This window comes from Emydura macquarii, unplaced genomic scaffold (assembly GCF_026122565.2).
Source record: "Emydura macquarii macquarii isolate MOO-44397 ecotype Brisbane River unplaced genomic scaffold, CSIRO-AGI_Emac_v2 contig_1230, whole genome shotgun sequence".
NCBI classification, from domain to species: Eukaryota; Metazoa; Chordata; order Testudines; family Chelidae; genus Emydura; species Emydura macquarii.
The window spans coordinates 5434524-5451628 of NW_027131367.1; the positions used below are offsets into that span (position 1 = coordinate 5434524).

The 17105-nt window shown below is 43.8% G+C and overlaps 1 protein-coding gene across 1 annotated transcript in view; it reads left to right on the forward strand.

Moving 5' to 3' along the window:
* Window positions 1-15473, forward strand: part of LOC137152592 (cilia- and flagella-associated protein 337-like) — a 46818-nt gene extending 31345 nt beyond the window's left edge. The window contains exons 17-20 of the mRNA XM_067547305.1: window positions 5010-5194; window positions 11410-11543; window positions 13386-13538; window positions 15035-15473. Coding sequence (XP_067403406.1) covers window positions 5010-5194; window positions 11410-11543; window positions 13386-13538; window positions 15035-15316 — 754 coding nt within the window. The 3' untranslated portion in view covers window positions 15317-15473. The remainder of the gene's footprint in view (window positions 1-5009; window positions 5195-11409; window positions 11544-13385; window positions 13539-15034) is intronic.
* The last annotated feature ends 1632 nt before the right edge of the window (window positions 15474-17105 follow it).

A 17105-nucleotide genomic window follows, 5' to 3' on the forward strand; every position in this document is an offset into this window, starting at 1 on the left:
TGTTTGCCAGAGAAGCTCAGTGCAGACACAGCCAAGTGCTGGGAGAGAGTACTGCGAGCTAGCTGAAAGACACCTGACACCAGGATGGGCAAAGCCGTCATCGTGAGCTTCACTGATTTGAGCTTTGATTTAAAATTCTCGCAGGAATTCCTATACTCCCATACCGAGTGACCTCAGTAATTCTTGTTCCGCCTACTGCTGGCCTTACCCAAGAAGCTATGGCCCCCTCCGGTATTTCTGTCGCTGATTCCTGGAATAATCTACATTCAGAGTCTTCTCCAAAAATAAGGCAGACGCTCTATAAATCTAGCCCTGATAAAGCAGCAACTGGGAGGAACATACAGGGAAGTAGTACAAGTAAATATTTTAAAATAATTTTGCATGTGTAAGCAACAGACCCAACATACCTTTCAAATGCTCCTAATTAAAGTCTTTGAAGATTTGTCAGTGGATTATGCTAAGCCAGAGAACTAGAGGCAAAGACAATAAACACTGACCTTTAATTTGAAGCAGAAGGGAGCTCTGAAAGAGCTATCAGCTGCTTTGTAAATGACTTGGTTTGAACTTTTCTTAATAGCCAAAGTTAAAACAGTGTTTCATAAAGTGCCAGATTTTTCAATCTACCCCCGGTTCATGAAAACAGCAGAGAACTCAGATCAACCATGTTCACCAAAGTCATCAAAGTTCTTTCAGTTTCTTTCCACAAATTCAATTTTTTCATCCAGAAAAAAACACTGTGTTCACAAAGGTAAAGATCAGATAGGAAAAATGACACCCAAGAAGCTCTGGACAAATCTACCCTATGAAGAGGTTTAGATAAACTCTTTCATAGCTGAACAAAATTAATTTCTACTCACAGCAAGGGAGTAAATAAAGATCTGTGTCTACTTTTTACCAAGAATGCCTAATTATTTTACTGATATTATAATTTTTGGAAGACAATCATCTCACTTGTATTACTGATAAATATCCATGACCTTTCCAGGTGATTAATGAAACATTAATTAACCCAAGAGGAAAACTAGCTATATTAAAAAAAAAATGAGAGTCCTGTAGCACCTTAAAGTCTAACAAATTAGCTACTAGCTATATTAAGGTTTTACAAGGAAGCATTAGTTGAACAAAGAAGGTTTAAATAAGTCCTTCTTCTTCCATTTGAAAGGAGTAATGGGTAAAGAGGATATCAAATGGAATACATTTCTTAGAAAAGTCAGTATGTACTTTGGGACCAGGAAAAAAGGGAAATTGTAATGTTTGTGTGTTTTTAGAGCTTCAGGTTGGATGGAGAACACCTGAGTCAATAGTTAATAAGTACGTGAACCTGGCAGTTAAAGATCTCTCCTCTCCTATAACTGTGTCACCTCTGATAAAGACAGATTTGTCCAGCGTGTGAGTGCAAGCCTCTGCAACATCAGGAAACTGTCACACATCATGGCAGCAGTACTGGCAGAATGCAGCACAGTTATTTCTCTTACAAAATCTGATGAAGCAACTTTTTTGTGTCTATGCCACCAAAACTATGGACCAGATGCTGCTCTCAGTTACACTGGTGTAAATCCAGAGTGACCCCTCTGAAATGAACAGAGTCACTCTGGATTTACACAGCAGTATAACTGAGACCAGAGCTTGACCGTGTCTGGAAGATAGCGTTTAATTGTCCAGTGGTGGAAGAAAGAAATGGAAAAAAATGAGAGCACTCTTGACTTGCTGGACTGGCATTGAGTCAACGCCGAATCAGAGAGGATAAGATCCACAGCAATTGTCCTGGGATGTATCAGGAGCAGGCTAGGCACAAATAGGGACACAGATGAGAGGTCAAAAGCTGCTCAACCCCTGATGCTACTGAATAGGAGTCTCTTCTGAGCATGCAGGATTTGGTGAGAAACCTTCAGTGCAGAAGACGTGATCTGAAGTGTAGCTAGATACTCACAAGAATTCAATTTGGTGCATCAGTATGATGGCCGTCAGATCACAGCATATTGGACCATCGCTGCTTTCTGAGTTTGTGAGTACACAGAGTTCAGCAGAGAACTCTTTGTTTGTCTGAACCTTTATCTAAGCAACTTTGAACCAATCCAGACTGAGCTCGCCCGAAGGTTTGGCTGACCCTTGTACAAACCCAAACTCCCAGCTTTCACCTAGTTCTAGATATGAGCCAACGTAAATCAAGAAATGCAAAACGACGTGTGCAACATACCATCTTGTGTGCTCTTCAGGATCTGGGTGCAAGAGTCTCCTGCTTCAATTGTTTCCCCTCATTTGCTTTATTGTGCTTTGGTATTGCAGACCCACAGCCGCAAAACCTTCAGCAAATTTTAGCTCTTTAAAAAATAAAAGTGGTTGCACACGCAAGAAGCACTTTTCTAAACTCAATCACCAGGCCGTTTTTAACTTAGGTTTTTTATCCCCCAAAATACCCTCTGCTTCACTACCCACACATTCCCACCCTAGAGAGAAATAGCCCTGCAAAATGTAAGGGCGTCTAAATAATAACAGAAACCCAGAGCCTCGTCAACTTCCGGGAGTGCAAAATGGCTTCAGAAACCACAAGCTTCTATTTTTGAAGCCTTTTGTAATCTTGCATCTTAAAAATGACATAAATGTACTTCTCCCACCCCGCTCCCCTAAACTGTATTTTGCAAACATTTCTCTCTGGCCATCTCTGAGTCCATTTTAGGCCAAAGCAAAAGCTGGGGGAGACAGGAGAGGAAGCGTATGGATTACCCTAGAAAATTAGGCGTCCAATGAAAACACTGACTTAACATTTTTCCCTGATTGTAACCCCTACAATGATGATCTCCAGATTAATCACCGAAATTAGATTAAAAACTCATCTAATTTGTCTAGTGCTTCTCCTGCTGGGGTAGAGCTGTTTCCTAGAATAAAATTGCCTGCCAGCATCAAGTTCTAAGTGATGAGGCTTCTGCTACATCCCATGAAAGGCTCTTCCACTGTTTAAAAAATCTCACTGCCAGAAAGACTCCACTGATATCTTCAGTGTTCCTTTTCTGACCTTCATCTCATTGTCCATTGTTCTGCCCTCCACTCATCTCCACCCTTTTGCACACCTCTGATACTATAGATAATCATCTCATCCCACAACAGCCAAACTCTTTCATCATAAATCAGCCCCTCCAATCCAGCAATTGTTTCCTTATTGTTCTTTCCTCTACGTCTATGGAGACTATCACTGCTTCTTGTCTGTGTTGGTCTGGCATGGAGGAGGGGGTGGGCAGAAAGAGAGAGATGCTCGCCTACTCAAGCTCCCTGCAGATGGTCAAACCACAAAGTACCAAAGAGAAGCCACATACTTCCTTCCAACCTCACTGTTTTGGCCAGGGACCAAGCTAACCACCCATGGAGTCATGCTGGGTCAGGAGTGTTATGCCCGCTAGCCTCACCCAGCAAGTGCAGTCATTTCGCCTGCAGCGTATGACTATCAGATGGAGAACCTGCATACTTTCAGGGCTGTGGGAACGGATAAAGTGTATGATCCTGTCATGACTTCCGGGCTCTCAGGAAGCTCTGTGGGCTCAAATTGCTGCTGACGTCAGCGGGCTCAACTCAATGGCCTTCACTGGAGTTGGGCCTGCTTTATGCCTCCGTGGTGAATTTGGCCCATGGAATGTCCTTTTCCGAAGATAAATGAGTGGCCATACATTATTCTAGTCTATTTTATTTGCTATCTATAATCCCAATGGACAGCTTTGGACAGATGTGAATATTAAACAGAGAGAACAGTCTGCTTTCAGCTTCTTCTTTCACAAAGACTTTCTTGGAAGAAGTTACCCATCTCCTCAACAGAATAAACTCCAGAAAGTCAGGTTTGTTCAACTCTCCTTGAACTGGCTAACTTCCTGTGGGAATGCACTTCCGTTTTGTTCTCTCCTAGCCATTGGGTGTCTTGGGGGATTGCAGGTAGGTCACCTCTGCAGTTTTGCAGAGACAAACATGCAATAGAAAGAGAAGGCATTCGGTAAGCTTTAATATAAACCAAATGTAACACCATTGCGGTTAATAGGCCAGTTTTAAAACTAGTCTTAGATCAAGATTAGACTCAGCATTGCTCCTGTTGTTCAAAGGCATCATTATCTGACTAGTGTCCATAAAACTCAACCAATAAATCTAATTCATTATCGAGCTGGGACTGTCTTCTTCTGCCATGGTTTTAACCTCTTCAGTAGCTTAAACTGCTGAATGTCTACTTCTATAGTCTTACTGCTTTGGCTACTCTGCTACTTATGGCCATGTGACATATTTGCAGTGAAATTCGCAGTATTTGAGGTTTTCACATTTGGTTTTGATTTCATGGAACTAGTCCAGATTGGGGGAAAAACATATCAAAGTATCTTTGAGCAAAGCCCTCTGGTTTTGGCCATTTGAAGTTTCTTTCTAGTGAAGATGAATTTTCGTGTCAAGCTGTGCTGAATTTTCAAAGTTGCAATGCATTTAATGAAAAGTGAACTTTCCGGGGTGTGAAATGACCTGGGATGATATTGCAAAAGAACATTAATGCATCTGGGTTGATACTTTTCCTCTTTTCACACTGCTCTGCCTTTATGAATCCTTGCCACAGTATGGCCAAATACCTTGCTACCATGTGGAATAACATGTGAGATAGCTATAATGTTTATAAACTCTTTATGGCATCCAGCACCACTCAAGTCAATTGGTGCTTTGTCTTTCCCTTCTATGGAAGCAGGGTTAATATGACTATCTGTGACCGCGGTGTGAATCACAGAAATTAGGGATGGAAAAAGCCATCAGGTCAAGTGCTGTAATCCAACCCTCTTCCCAATCCAAGGTTATTCTCAACAGTAGCTTCCTGTTCCCAACATCTCCTGTAATGGAACTAACCACACCCTTTGTAGGTAAGATGATTCTGATCCATTAAGGTTCGTGTTTAAGATTTTCTCTGGCTGCATATGATCAAGCCTGGTTTTGGTTAAAGACATTTAACCCACTCTAGCCATTGCACCTTTTTATTTTACTTTTTTTCTTTTTATCAGAGACCCCTGGAGTGAGAGAAAAGAAATCAGGAAAAAACGCACGCCAACCAAGCAGCCGGCATATACTGACGGGCTGCTGTTCAGTTCAGGGAAGCCCATCAGAAACGTGGAGGGAGAGACAGAGGAGAAGGTAAACCAGGAGATCAATGGGGAAAGTACAGTGGAGCAGAGAGAGCAACTGCAGGGTAAGTCTTTACCAGAATTAGGGACCCACCTTAAGAATCAGGAGCATATTCTCAAGAGCTAGCCCTTAGCCTCCGCTCTTCCAGCTGGACAGTGAGACCTCACGCTGTACTCTCTGTGCAACTGACACAGCCGGAGGCAAAGATGTCTGCAATACACCAGGGCAGCCAGGACCTAAACCAGCCCCCAGCGCGAGTTAGAACAGCCTAAGGGCCACTCTTGCACAAGCTGGTTTGTAATGAGCCCTTAAGGGCCATTACACAGACGAAGATCAGCTAGAACATAGTGCACTGCCCTCTGCCCCTTCTCCCACTTTCCCCCATTCCAGCCAGGCTGCCTTTCCCCCATGCCAGCGCGTCGCAGACTTTTGAAGGCTGATGCCCTCCCCCTTTCAGGAAAATGTCATCGACTGATCCCCTTGCAGCGAGCCCGAGTTACAGCATCCTTCTATGGCCCTCTGCCCCCAGCTAGCCCAGCACAATCCGCATTTTGGGAGATGCTGCTGTGTCTCCTTGGGAATCTCCCACTGCCTGTCCAGGCCAGGTTCCTGGTTGTTCTGTGCAGTCTGTAGCCCGATGGAAAGCTGAGGAACTGACCCCAAATGTGCGTCTTTTATAGCTATTGAAATAAGTTAACATTTATGCAATTATAAAATAGAGTGACTCGTTATTTGTCATCAAGCTCCATAAAAGGTGATGAAAGATGGATATTAAAGTATTTTAATTAGGTTCCAGGGAGAAATATATACCTAGTTAGAGCTGAATTCATTGCTTCATCCAAATCCCAGTGCGCTGCTTATTTGCCGTCTCTTTAAAATGATCCTAATGCTCTGCAATAGCTGAGTAAAATAAGTTGTCATTTTCAAGGAGTCAGAAGTGCATTTTATAACCTCTAAGGCTCCCATCTTGAAGTCTTCACACAGTCAAAACGCCCAATGAAGCCAATGGGCAAATATGGGGGGAAGGAGTTTTACTGGAGTCAGGTCTTCAGGGCAGGACCCAGAGTAGGTTAGCAACAGATTGTTCTAACAGACAGACAGTTTTACGTGGCTGCCAAGCTGTTCCATAGATCGCACAGGCTTGACTTATTGCTGAGAAACAAACTGGAACCGGACTGCCTTTTTCACTTAAGGAATGCACAGCTGCAAGGTTTCCGTTCATTTTGCAAAATGTGGGTGCCAGGAATATGTGCAAACCATTAGGGGCCCTGCAGTAAAGAGAGTCGCATTCAGAACTGTGAGAAATAATAATAAAATAATCTCATGCATGTGGTGCCAACACCCAAAGATCTTTGGGTACCTACAAAAAAAGCTAACTAAAAACACACTAAGGAAAAAATCAACACTGCCCAGAAACTTCTTAGCCAAGGAGTGGAGAGAGAGAGAGAGGGAAAAAATGCACAGTGACTCCCAGGATACACTAAACTGAACAAACGCCCACAATGGAAATACTTTCAGATCTTCCCAAATGAGCAGAAATATGTTCACTATGAAACTCTGGGTTTCTGGACCCGAGAGTCAAATACTGTGGCTGCATTTTTAAAAGGCTAGATAATCTGATTACCATTATTGCTATGTGCATGGTCAGAGCAGGCTAGTTAAATCTCAAGCTTCATAACGCCACCTGCTACCACAGGACTCAGGAAGGAAATCCCACATCCATGGTCAATATCACATAATGGGCCGGATGCATTAAGGTGCCCGCTCAGCAAAGCACGTAAGCAGGTGTTTAAATCCCATTGAAGTCAATGGAACTGAAGCCTATTCTTAAAGTTAAGCACATGTTTAAGTGCTGAATAGAGATGGACTTAAGGACATGCTTAGCATGACGCAAGCGCTTAAGTGGCTTTGCTGAGTGAGGGCCTAAATGGTCGATTTGCCTTGCTCTGAGGCTTCGGCAGCTGCCAAAGGTGGGATGCTGGAGGTGATGGGCTGATGATGCAATCTGCTCCAGCAAACCATGTATTTCATGGCGCTGATAACAATTGTGCAGTTATCTAACTGAGCGGAGTGTGCGTACCCAACAGCGCCCATGTGATCTCTCGGGGTATGAACTGAAATGGCCCTATAGTAATCAACCCACAAGACTGCAGGTTGTGACCACCTGGAAGGAGCTACTGGCCAGTCAAAGACTTCAGAGATTCAAAGCCGAACGGGTGCATGTGCTCCGATTTGTTCAGCCTAGACACAGACTTCCTGCATTTTCCCTTCCAAGTTAGGAGCAGCTTGCATCCAGCGCTTAGTGGGCTGACCACAAACCCTGCCTTCATGGACATGTTTGTTACAACACACACCAGCGCTGTATCCACAGGGCTGTTTGGAAGACCCTATATCAGACTCTTTTTGTCAAACGTAAAATCTATTTCAGCTGTCTGGGAGGACCGAGAAATCTGGCATTGTGCTGCTTTGTACAGCTCACAATACACTGCAACACTTTATATCTGGACGTGTTTCCATATCCAAATCTTGAACACTGACCCTTTCCATGGACTCCATTGTGCTTTAGATGAAGCCCTTAGGTACCAGGTGACCTGTTGTGTAGCCGCTAGAGCAGGAAACTTGGAGGCAGGACTCCTGGGTTCCTCCTTGGTTCTGCCGTAGACTTCTTACGTGACTGACATTCTGTTCTTCAGCTTCCCCATGTGTAAAACTCACCTTCCAGGGGTAACTGAATTAATGAGTGTCTGTTAAGTGGTGTCAGATCCTCAGATGGCAGGTGCTGTGGAATGGAAGACGGTGGGATTACTGCTTTACTCCTGCACTCTTTACATGAGGTTGGCTTAGCGCCAGTCAAGCATTTGTGGTCTATTCCATTTGCTAAACGTTTTAACTGCCGGTAGGTGTCCTGGCATGTCTGTCACTGAACACATCACCTTAGATGAACACACGTGCATTCCCATTCATGTGTGACATTTGTGTTTTTGAAGTTACAGTTCAAGCTGCCACATTATCTACCCTAACGTGGATTCCTGCAGTTTTTCATCGATTTGCTTTCTTTTTCCAACCTCTCAGTTTCAACAACAGGACACTCCATGGCTTCTACTAACAACTTGAACTTCAAAACCAGAGGCCTCTGTTATGCAAACTAAATTCTCTGTAGTGTTAGTTTTGGTTATATCCCTCCAGGGGTTGTGTGACTAGAGGGAAGAAGGGCCTAATAGTTAGCGTTCTGGACTGGGCCTCAAAAGACATTGGTTCAATTCCTGGCTCAGCTGAAGACTCACGGTGTGTCACATGGGGCAAGTCACTCCACCTACCACAATGCTGAGTTCCCCATCTCTAAAAATGGGGATATTATTTGCCTACCTCACAGAGTGTTTTGAGATAAAAATTCATTGATAACTGTTCCAGAAGGGTAGCCGTGTTTGTCTATATACAGCAAAAACAACGAGAGGCCTGTAGCATCTTAAAGACTAACACATTTCTGCAGGCATAAGCTTTCATGGGCTGCAACCCCCTGCATCTGACCCATGAAAGCCTATGCCCGCAGAAATGTGTTAGTCTTTAAGGTGCTACAAGTCTCTCGTTGTTTTTATTAATACCTGTGAAGTCCTAGGAGGGCTATATAAGTACCTAAGATAGCCAGAGGGTGAAATGAGCTGATACTGGAGCAGGTCTGAGAGTCCATCCGGTAAAGAACAGCATTGATACAAACCTGTTCACCAGCCCATTACCCAGGCCAGCAGGGGATGGATGCGTCTTGGATTTGCTATACTTTATAGGGGTGACAAGAGTAGCACCTGGCAATTAGAAAATGCCTCCTATCAGCACTGAAGGGTGCAGGCTGAGCCACGTCATGAGGGATGTGGAGAGCGCATGTCTGGGAAAGAAACCGGGTTTTAAAGAGTTATTTAGATCATAGGGTTAGGCCAACCCTGTGCCCTCTCATTATAAACAATCTTCACTTGGGCTGCACTCAGAAACACAGGGGCAACCAGGTCCCATTCCTTGTGGCCTTCAATGAAAAACCACAGAGTTAAAAGCTAACTATTCATGTGAGAAACTCTACCCAAAAGAAAAAAAAAACACCTCAGCACATGAAGAAATCTTAACTCCCTTAAGGGTAACCAACTTTGTAGAACCAAAGATCTCTCAACATGCAATCAAGAAGCTGGAAAGGAAATAAGCGAGAGAGAGCAGGTTATTAAGGACAGTCACAACCTCCGGTCTCTGGACATAGCTGGTTTTCTATAGCTTCCAAGCTAGAATAGATGTCTCCTTTCTAACAGGATTTAGGCAGCAATTTGGCCTGACATGCCAGTAGAAAGCTTTACCCCTGTAGTGTAATTAATGTGAAGCACCCCCACCAGGAATGTCCTGCTCCAAGCTTCTCTCTCTACGTCTCCGTCCACCTGAAGGGAGATGCCGTCATTCCATAATGGGAAGTGAAGGATGATTTTTACGGACGGATGTGGTTTTGGAAATGAACTTTGCTAACCACCTGCTGTGAGTTCACTGGTTTAGCAGGACAAATTGCCAAAGGCTACAGGAACCAGGGGCTCATTAGCGTGACTGAAACTTTGGCAAAGTGAGGGGCTCTCAGCTTCCATGTATAGGAAATGCTGAGAAAGGCAGGGCAGGCGTACAAGGAAGGGCGGTGTGCGCTGCTGTATTTTTAAATCTAGACAGCGCTGAGCTCCGGCGATGCAGAAGAATCCTTTTCCCTGCCTAGCAGATTGCTTAAAACTCACAAGTGCCAGAGATGAGGAATCAAATGGGGAAATATCTAATTCCCTTGTTCAAACAGACACTGCTGCATAATTATCTCTTTCCAGATCCTACCTTCCAAGCATGGACCGGGCGATCAGAGGCTGCCAGCATTTTTACATGCTCCACAGTACGAATTATCTCTGACCCCCGCCTCCCCCGGCACCCTCTGAAGTCACCTTGCTGTGTCTGCCTCTTTGTCTGCTTCTATGCACTCAGGGGTCAGGGAAGGAAACCAAAGGCCCAGGATGCCTGTGTATCTGCTCCTGCACACCTCCCAGTGACATCAGTAGGCTCCCTGTCCCTTTCATGGTTCTGAGGCTCTGTCTACCCTGGAGCTGCTAAGCAGGACTCTGAGTCATTGAAGTGGACAGGCTCCTGTTGGTTTTTAAGGTCCGGCTTGACAAAGCCCTGGCTGGGATGATTTAGTTGGGGTCGGTCCTGCTTTGAGCAGGGGGTGGGAGTACATGACCTCCTGAGGTCCCTTCCAACTCTACTCTTCTCTGATTCTCTGATTTCTGGGCTGGTATCACTTCAACTGTTACCAAAGTGCAGCCACTCCTGGGTTGAAATGCAGTATCTCTTGCAGGGCCAAAAGCCCACTGCATGGGTTTGGACAGGCAATGAAGCAGCGTGCTTTCCCGTTGGAATGGTTGTTTAAATAGACAGAAAGCAATTGTCAGATGATGGGGGCTAAAACCCCTCCTCTGTCAAAAACTGAAATGGAATCATTATTGACCTCTGTCTATACAATGATCCTTAACCTGCTGGGGGGGGGGTTGGATCAGTATCAACCCAGAAAGAACAAAGACACTTATTGAATCATTAGCATCACTGCTTCCCATGGCACGTGCGTGCCTTTATCTCCCAGCTGAGCACTGGCTCTGCCCATCAAACCTCAGCGTCTGATCACGCTGGCTGCAGAAACAAACCTTCTGCCGCCTGGCTGCAGAAACAAACCTTCCCATTTGTAAATGCCCACACATGCATTTAAACTGTAAAACTTTTCAAATGCATGAAGGGGGCTGGGATTGGGAGGGGGGAGCAGCTGTGATAATGAAGCTATCATTTGGCACGTATGCAAAGAACTAATACGATCAAATCATCTTTGAACAAGCCAGGCGGAGTTTGACTACATGTTCGACACAAACAGGCTGTTTCCTTTCTTAATTAGGTTGATAAGTGCTCGAAGCAATTTTAACACATGCAGAGCCTTCCCCACCTATGGCAATTAGACAGATGTCCCAGAAGCCAATGAGTCAGCTGTGAAAATGAGGGTCTGGTGATGCTTATCAGGTCGTGACAGTGCTAGGAAGATAAATCCACATATAATAAAAAGGTGTGATGCGTTTAGCACTGAGTGTGTGTGGTCCCTGCTCAATTTTCCCTTGCTTTGCTGGGATTCCACTTAAGAAGAATCAGACAGAACTGCCAATGCCTTTAAGAAATATTATGTAGTATGCCATGTTCTACAGTACAGTGCCCTCTGCCAATCCTAATCTCTCTCTACAGAGTCCCAATTACCATGGGCTGATGGTGCCCATCAATCCGCATCCCCCAGCCAGATTTCTGCCGAGGATGCAGTGCAAAGCCGTCTGACTACTCCACAATTGTTAACCAGCACCTCAAATCAAAGGAAACACGAGGTGAGGCTGAGCGATCTTTCATCTAGCTCTAACCTTGACACTCCGCCGTTCCACTGAAGAGTAAAACCCTGCAGCTTAAGATAAGAGAATCTGCCATGCGCGCAGATTAATTAAAAGGCGCACAAAGTGATACGGCACTGGGGATTGTTCAGAAAGGCAAGCCAAAAAAAGTAATGCACAGGCAACATTTTGCGGATTATGCAGAGCACTCCAATCTATTGCAAACCCAAGAGCAAACAGACTGTTGAAGGGTGTTTTCTCAATAATAATGGATGACTTCTTAATGTAATAGCCAGTGGCTTTTATTCCTGGGCAAGGCAGCAGAGCTGAACTATACTTAACAGGAAAAGGCAGATAACCATACTCTCAAAGTCTGATAATGAATGCTCCATTCTTTGTTCTTCAGTACCTCTTCTTTAGGTGGTAAACGCTATTGTGAAATGTGAATTTTCAAGGTGTTTGGGTGGCACAGAGGGTTGGTAATTCATAGATTCACAGATTTTAAGGCCAGAAGGGAGCATTCAACCATTTGGTTTGATGTCCCGTATATCACAGGTCAATAACTTGCATTTAACTATAGCATATTTTGCAGAAAGGCAGCCAGTCTTGATATGAAGACTTGAAGAGACGGAGAATCCACCATGTCCCTTGGTAGTTTGTTCCAGCCACTCTATAAAGGGTCACGAGCAATGGAATTAGCCCACACCCCTAGTGATTGAAATTACTCCCAGCCAAAGCCTGCTCTGTAGCTTGGGTCAAGTCAATCCATTTCCCAGTGGACATATTTCCACCAGCACTAATTTGCAATTTTCTTGGCATTCTTAGTAAAATGGCCAGGGACTGCAGGGGCCAAGGAGACTGTGAACTGTCCTCTCACTCTTGGAGGAATGCTCTCTCCAGGCCAGGGCTGAAGTGCAAGGGTGGGGGAAGCATGTACCACCTCTTCTGTGGATATAAAGAAATTACCATCTCCCTGGCCATCAGTCCAGAACTGTCACAGTCACTAGAAGTCACACCACTAGAAAGAAAGTCTGTGTCATTTCTCTAAAACCAGTGACAAACCACCAGGTGTCTCTTCCTTTTTCAATGCTGCCTCTTAAGTTTGGAACATCCTCCCAAAACCAGTTTACCTTGCCACATCCCTCACCATTTTCAGTTCCCTCCTCAATTTTTCCTTCTGCTGGGCAGGATGCGAGAAGCGAGCAGAGAAAAGAATGATTAACAGAACCAAAAACACTTGGGGGAACCGTTGAGCTGTTCCATGACTTACTGAGCAACTCAGATGGTTGGTGTTATACAGGAGGTCAGAATAGATGATCCCTTCCGGCCTTATAATCCATTAATCCTGCTGTCACCTTGTCCATTCTCTCCACTCTCATCTGTCTGTTGGAGCCTGCACTGAGCTCCATGCAGATGTCCACATGGAACCCCACTGCCATCAGTGGGATTCTGCATGAACACAGGAGTGTAAACGCTTTGGGGCAGGAGCCATGGGTTGTGTTTATTTCTCTCCAGTGCCTGGCATAGGTTGGAGTTTTTGGAAACTAATCAGCCATAGAATCGCCTGTCAGTTTTACACTTTATCCACTGAAGATGAGCTGTAATTTGCCCCTCCTTTGGGAAGGGGATCTCCTGATGTTATTAAACCATTGCCCTGCATTTCCTTTAAGTGATATGGATGCCCTCGGCTTCTGAGCTTTAGGAACAGGGCAGCTATGGAGGTGGATTTTGATGTTTCCAACGTGAATCACTGTTCCCTCAGTCCGAAAAGGGAGACCTTCTTTGTGTGAGTCTGATGACATCACTGCCATCGCGAACCAGTTTTTTCTTTTCCCTCTGCAGTGCCAGAGCCTTTTCAGACACCACCTGGAAGATGACCTGGTGAAAAGAATAACAGGAAGGAAAGCCCGTCGGCGTGTGTTTGGGGCTATCAATGCTAACACCTTCAACCGGTTTGGGACACTCTGTTCACCTTTCCATGCACTAGCAACTCCGGTAAGAGTCCTTCCCTTTGGGTAGTTTCACATTAAAACGGTCCCCCAGTCGCCAAGGTCCAGAAACCCGTCCTGCCAGGAACTGTTCCAACAGCATTTTCAGAATCAGCCAGATCAATGACTCCTGGTGAACAAGCTGTTTGTTTTCATTACATTTTCCTTGTGGCTTTTCCTGTAAGGGTTAATATTTTTGCCATAAATGTCCCTACAAAAGGATTAAGGAAGTAAATCACCTAGCTGTTTGTTAATGGGCTAGCATCATTTTTAAAAATCATAAACGGTAGCAAAGTCACGCCACCTACCTTTCTAATAACCAGGTCGAAAATTAAAATGGAAAGAATTTTAAAAATCAATTTTTTAAAAAAACCCTGTATTTAATTTTTTTTCTGTTTGTTTACTTCTTGGAGAATGAAAATGAAAAGCCTCCCTTTCACTTTCGTTTAGCATCAGCTTTCACACTGTCAGTGCTATTATGAGTTCTATTTGCAAAGGAGCCCTGGGGGGATATTGATTTCTTAAAAATAATAGCTTACATTTGAATTTGTTTTTAAAAATGTCGTGGGAACATTTTTCTTGATCCTCCCTTGGGTTAAAAGCTTGCTTTTACAAGAATTAAATGTGGAGTCAAATTTGAGATGGCTGCACTCCTTTCAAAGAGGATCTGCATTCTTTCAGGGATTTCTTCAAATACTTGTTTAACTTAGATACATTTTTCATGTTCAAAATGTATCTAGCTATGGGGCCCCCATTATCATGCTAACTGAGCACCTCACAATCTTTAATATAATTATGAAATAATAATGACAATACTTTGCAAATGTGAACAGTACGTGCCTGCTAAATGTTGTGTAAATATCACGTAATTAATCCAAAAATAACTCCGTGAGGCAGATAGGTAAATAGTGTAGTTCTCATTTTTATGGATAGGAAAGTTGAAGCGCAAAGATATTCTGTGATTTGCCCATAGTGAGTTAGTGGCAAAACAAAGATTAGAAATCTTAGTTCCCAGCCAGGAGCTCCAGCCACTAGACCGCACTACCTCTGGTGTATTGGAAGTGTATTACATTTGTATGTATCATAACAGAAATGCTTGTCCTTACAGATATGAAATATGCATTTTTCAAAACACATACATCGCACAATTCTCAGTACATGTACAAGTCAGACATAAAACCTGGCACCTAGAAATGCAGTACTCCTTAGCTGGAATATTTAGAAATTCATCGCTACAGTCATTAATGTCATTAAATGTTTGTACATAGATTGTTGGAACCAAGGAAATAATTTCACTGGAATCAAATTAAATCCAGAGAGATTCAACCCTGAAACTGGCTGTAATTAGAGAACCACCCCATCCACAGACCCTAAGACAAAATCCTGACACATACACGCACATGCTAAAATGATGGATGCTATAGAAATGCATGTGATGTGATGTATTTCTCGAGGCTGGCCTGTGTGTTTATTATGCATCTTTCTGAACTATTTCTGTCTTAGGAGATGCAGAAACTAACTTTACCTCAGGACTTACCCATGAGCCCACGGATGCTGAGCCAGGGTATAGTCTGCACCACTGAGTCGGACTTAAGGTCTTTACCGTTAACCTTCCCAGAACTGGATGGTGAGAAGATAGAACAGCCCAGCCTGAGTGAGAGAAAAAAGTCATCAGTCCACATGAAAACCCCTATGCTTCCCCCCTTGGTTAAACCTGCCAGAGCTAGCCTCTCCCACAGTAAAAAGGCTAAAAGTTGCCGGTTTCCCTCCCAGTTCCCACAGTAACGGTCTCTGTTAGCCTGTAATAGATGCTAAGTGCTGACGCCTTCTGAAAGAGAATGCCTGGATTCCATTTCTAGAGCAGTGTGCTTTGTCTTTTTAGTATTAGACCCTGAAACATTGTTTTAAACAATCCCTTTGACGTCTAAATTCCTCTTTGATACACACATAAAGTCATTGAAAAAGAGTATTTGTGTACTTTGGTTTGAAAACGGTGACATTTCTACATTTAATAATGACAATATAGCAACTAACATGGGATTTTGTGATGGGCAAAAGGGAAATCATCTCTCCAACCTTGGACGGTCTTTGGAAGTTCTGATCTGTGTGGTTCAAGTCTGTGTCCCTCTCAATTTTGAAAAACCCAAACTTCTGAGATCGAACCAAACCACTATCATTTTTGCATCTCAAATGATGCCTGAAGCCTGCCTTAGCACTTGAAATGAAATCTTGAATATAATGGGAGAAATCAGAGCCAGCCAAAGAAAGATTGAGCATCACTTTATTTTCAGGGAATTCTTGCATTCATGGTAATTCTCTGGTAGTTACTATGCATGCTGAAAGTTACTGGGTTAATTATGTCTCCAATTAAGGCTAAATGTTGCCATATGAGCAAAAAACTCCCTGTAGTTTACAAAATGTTGATACTTGGTTATCTACATAAAATCATAGTGTCTTCCACTATAATTCTGACCAGAGAGCCCAGCCCATAGTTGATTAGGGGCATGAAGCTCCTGATCTACATCTCTCATGTAGTATTGCAGCACCTTAGGTAGGTGCGGGTTAATGTCAAATTTGCAGAAACAGCTGGGGCTTATCTGGCTGCCAATTAAACTTGTTCCCTGACCAATTTTCATAAAAAGATTAGACATTTATGTGAATAAGAACAGCCTCTGCCATTACCTGGCTGGGATGCAAATTAAAAGGGCTTTCAAGCCTCATGCTTCAGAGCATACATTGAAGACCACTGAGGTCAGGAAGAAACATTCCCTGCAGAGTGGCTTTTGCACAGGGTGGGTGAACGAGTCCATTTCAGAGACACCTGTATGGGTGACATGAAGATAGAAATGTGACCCAAGAGTAAATGGGGGGGGGGAAGGGATGTCATGAAAAATTCCCAGCAAAATCTCATGTAGTATGTCAGGGGGAGATCATCAGTGAAATGTTGTGATGTGGAACTGTCTGAGCCCCAGCTGAATTAGTGTGAGCTTGTATTCGTAAATGGAAACATTCATTGCACACTGACTTACACCACAAGACACTAAGATTCAGATTCATGAGCTAAGCCACACTCCTCTTTTAAAAGTAACTCAAATTACTATAATTTTCTACCTATCTCCTAGGCTGACGTACCTATCCTGAAATTCCCCCATGGGACTTTAATGACTAGCTTAGCCTGGGATATAATTTACTAAGATTTCAGTGATGCTTCCTGCATATTAACAAGCTCTATTTCTGCTGCAGCTGCTTGTGTTGAACTTGGTATTACCTCCCTCCTTACATTATACTAGAAAACTCTTTCACGACAGTAGCTCATTAATGCAGGGCATTCTACTTGGTGTCTGTTTTTGCAAAGCCCGCACAGACTGCAACTGCCTTGAGAAGATGACTGCAGACGAGGTGGAAAATGTTTTACAATTCTTGGGGATCACTGCTAGGGGTTTAAGTGAAGTGCCCCTGGTTCAGGTCTGTGCCCACGAGCGCTGAAGGGACTGCATGCTTAGCCAGACTCTATCCAGGTCGGCCCAGCATTGGAAACCTGAAAAGCAAACTTTGCTGCCCTACTTGGACTCAG